This window comes from Prionailurus bengalensis, chromosome D1, assembly GCF_016509475.1.
Source record: "Prionailurus bengalensis isolate Pbe53 chromosome D1, Fcat_Pben_1.1_paternal_pri, whole genome shotgun sequence".
Taxonomy (NCBI): Eukaryota; Metazoa; Chordata; class Mammalia; order Carnivora; family Felidae; genus Prionailurus; species Prionailurus bengalensis.
Window position 1 is genome coordinate 61,674,502 of NC_057346.1, and position 2,954 is coordinate 61,677,455.

The window sequence follows — 2,954 nt, forward strand, 5'->3', positions numbered from 1 at the left end:
TCCCGTGGTGAAGTCTGTTGACACCAGGATGCTTCATTAATGATTTGGCCCAAAGGTCTTCACTATGTAGGGAACAAAGTGTTAACTTTAAAGTTGTCTATGTGGTCTCAGGTGGATTGATTTCACTTATTACTTGTTTTCATTCAGTATTATCTGTTCATTAATAAACCTATACGATGTGCCTTTTCTATACATAGACTTTGTATCAGTAATTCATAAAATATCCTTTTAGAACTCACATTTTAATTGCCATAAAAGGTACATATAGAAATAATTATTGTTTGTTGTTTATTGTGGCTTTATGTTCCTGGCCCAAGTATTTACTGACTGCAGTAGGAATGTTTTATACTTCAGCAGAATTTCAACTGTCTATACAAACACTCAGTGAATCACTATTTTCACTTCCCAGATCTACCCAACACAATTCCATCTGGGTTTAACCCTAAAATATGTTTTTCTTAGTGTTATCTTATGTATGCTTAAGAATAAGTTAAATTGCAAGAAAATAGGATATCTAGGAGAATTGAGAATATCATTAATTTATTTTTCTCAAAAATTTTAACTGCTTTAGGAAAATACATTGGAAACTTGGCATTTATTATCCTTCTGGGTTTATTGAGAGTTACTTATGAATTCTGTTTATTCCCATTGCTCATTCAGTGTGTGTGTATGTGTGTGTGTGCGTGTGCGTGTGTGTGTGTGTGAGAGAGAGAGAGAGAGAGAGAGAGAGAGAGAGAAGTGGGGCGGGGGGGTATTCAGAAATAGCCAGCATTTCATATTATTCTTCATTTTAACAATGCGTACTAATGGGGGAGCAAAGCAAAATTACTCGGTCTTGAATCTGTTTGGTCTTCACCCCATAAATGATGGGGTTTAGCATAGGGGGCACTACCACATAGAGGTTGGCTACCAGGATGTGGATATGCTGAGGGATGGTTTTACCCCCAAAACGATGGGAAAAAAAGGAAAAGAATGCTGGGGCATAGAACATAAGTATGACACAGATGTGGGAACCACATGTGTTGAGGGCCTTGAATCTAGCAGACCAGGAAGGTATCTGAAACACTGTGCAAAGGATCATCGCGTAGGACATAATGATGAACACAATGTCTAGTCCCGTAGACAGTAGGGCCACAGTCAGGCCATAAATGATGTTGACACTGATATTGTCACATGCCAATCTGGCAATGCCCATGTGCTCACAGTAAGAATGGGGAATGATGTTTCTCCCACAATATGTAAGTCGGTGTACCAGGAAGATGAATGGAAAGCAGATGATAAAGCTCCTGACAACAGCTGCGATGCCAATTTTCCCAGTGGCTGAGGAGGTTAAGATTATGGTATATCTCAGTGGGTGACAGATGGCCACATAGCGGTCAAATGCCATGGCCAGGAGAATAGCAGATTCTGCCACAAAGAGGAAATGGATGAAGAACATCTGAGATACACAACTACCAAAGGATATATCCATGGAATGGAACCAGAAGATGGCCAGCATCTTGGGGGCTGTGGCTGTGGAGAGCAGGATATCTGATAAGGCCAGCATGGAAAGGAAGACATACATAGGCTCATGGAGACGGCGCTCAGTTACAATCAGGAAGATCAAGAAGATGTTGCCTATGACAGCCAAAATGTACATAGAACAGATAGGGATGGAGATCCAGGTATGAGAATCTTCCAGTCCTGGGATTCCAGTCAGGACATACCACATATCCTGGGGATGGGTGTGATTGTAAGAGAAAGGGGCCATCTGGGGCAGTATATTCCAGACCTAGTATCTGGATTAAAGACCAAAGGGCTGACTGAGGATTGAGGAGCAGCACCACTTTCAGTTGAATGATATCTGATTAGATTGTTTGGCAATATTTTCTTCTCTGTGAAAAGATAGTGAGATGTATTAATGCGCCTAAAATTGTACTCTGACTCCTTCCATGGAAGAATTAAGTCGTATCTTGGGAAAAAATGCTTCACATTAATAAGTGCTTAATATATGCCATAGCACTTTATAAATATCACCTTATTAAATGTTCACAATAGCCTGTTGAAAAGACCTTTACAATGATCCTCAACATGGATACTGTTGTTATTCCAACAGATGCAAAAATATTCCACAGACGTTCAGCTTCTTGTCCCAGGTCCCGTTGGATTCAGGGTCAGACAGCATAGATTTGAAAGCTCTTATCACTGCCACCACCCAATACTCCCTATAAAGATAAAACTAGACACAAAAACATGTCATCAAAATGATCATTGCTTGTATCCCTGAAGTATTATACTGCTTAAGGAAGCAGGAGGGAATTCATTTTGCCAAGATAGGTTTCGGGCAATACAGTACATATGCTCTTCTCAACCTTGATGTGCCGCTGGAATGATGCTAAGGGCCATGATAGGCACTAAAGATCCACAGGTGACTTCACCGATTCTTGTCAGCTAATCAACATATTTCTTAAAATTATACGATGAATATTAAAAAACCTAAAGAATATGCAGCCTCAAACTGAGTTGGACTCTTAAATGGATGGATATGCCTGACAAGTTGTGAAGGAAAAATACACTGTCCCATTTGCCTCCCTGCTTGAAAATTAGACAGTATATTATTTTAAAATACTGCCAAGCAGGAAGTAACAGGGTTTCACATTAGCAAGGGGGGTCCCCAGGCCTTCAATAAAAGGGAGGGAGGGTAATCTATTGGGTGCTACTTATCTGTAGTTGCAACAGAATGGATAAAAGCAAGGGATGTGTTGGGTGAAATGCCAGCGAGGAGATAGCCCATTTGAGTGGGATGTGTGTGTGAGAGGGCGTGTTCCTATAAACACATAGCTATGAGGGAGGGTATAGATATGGATACAAAGCAGGTGGATGACAAGTGGCTTCCATCCTCCCCCTGTCCCCATTCTCAAATCAAAGGGGGCTGAATGTATTTGCTTAAGAGGAACATGGGCTTAAGAGATGTC

General features: G+C 40.8%; 1 protein-coding gene across 1 annotated transcript; it reads right to left on the minus strand.

The window, feature by feature from the left end:
• Positions 1-790: 790 nt before the first annotated feature.
• On the minus strand, positions 791-1,756 carry LOC122482563 (olfactory receptor 52Z1-like). The gene has a single exon (XM_043578873.1). The coding sequence runs from the start codon at positions 1,748-1,750 to the stop codon at positions 791-793; it is 960 nt and encodes a 319-aa protein (XP_043434808.1). The 5' UTR covers positions 1,751-1,756.
• Between the last annotated feature and the right edge of the window lie 1,198 nt (positions 1,757-2,954).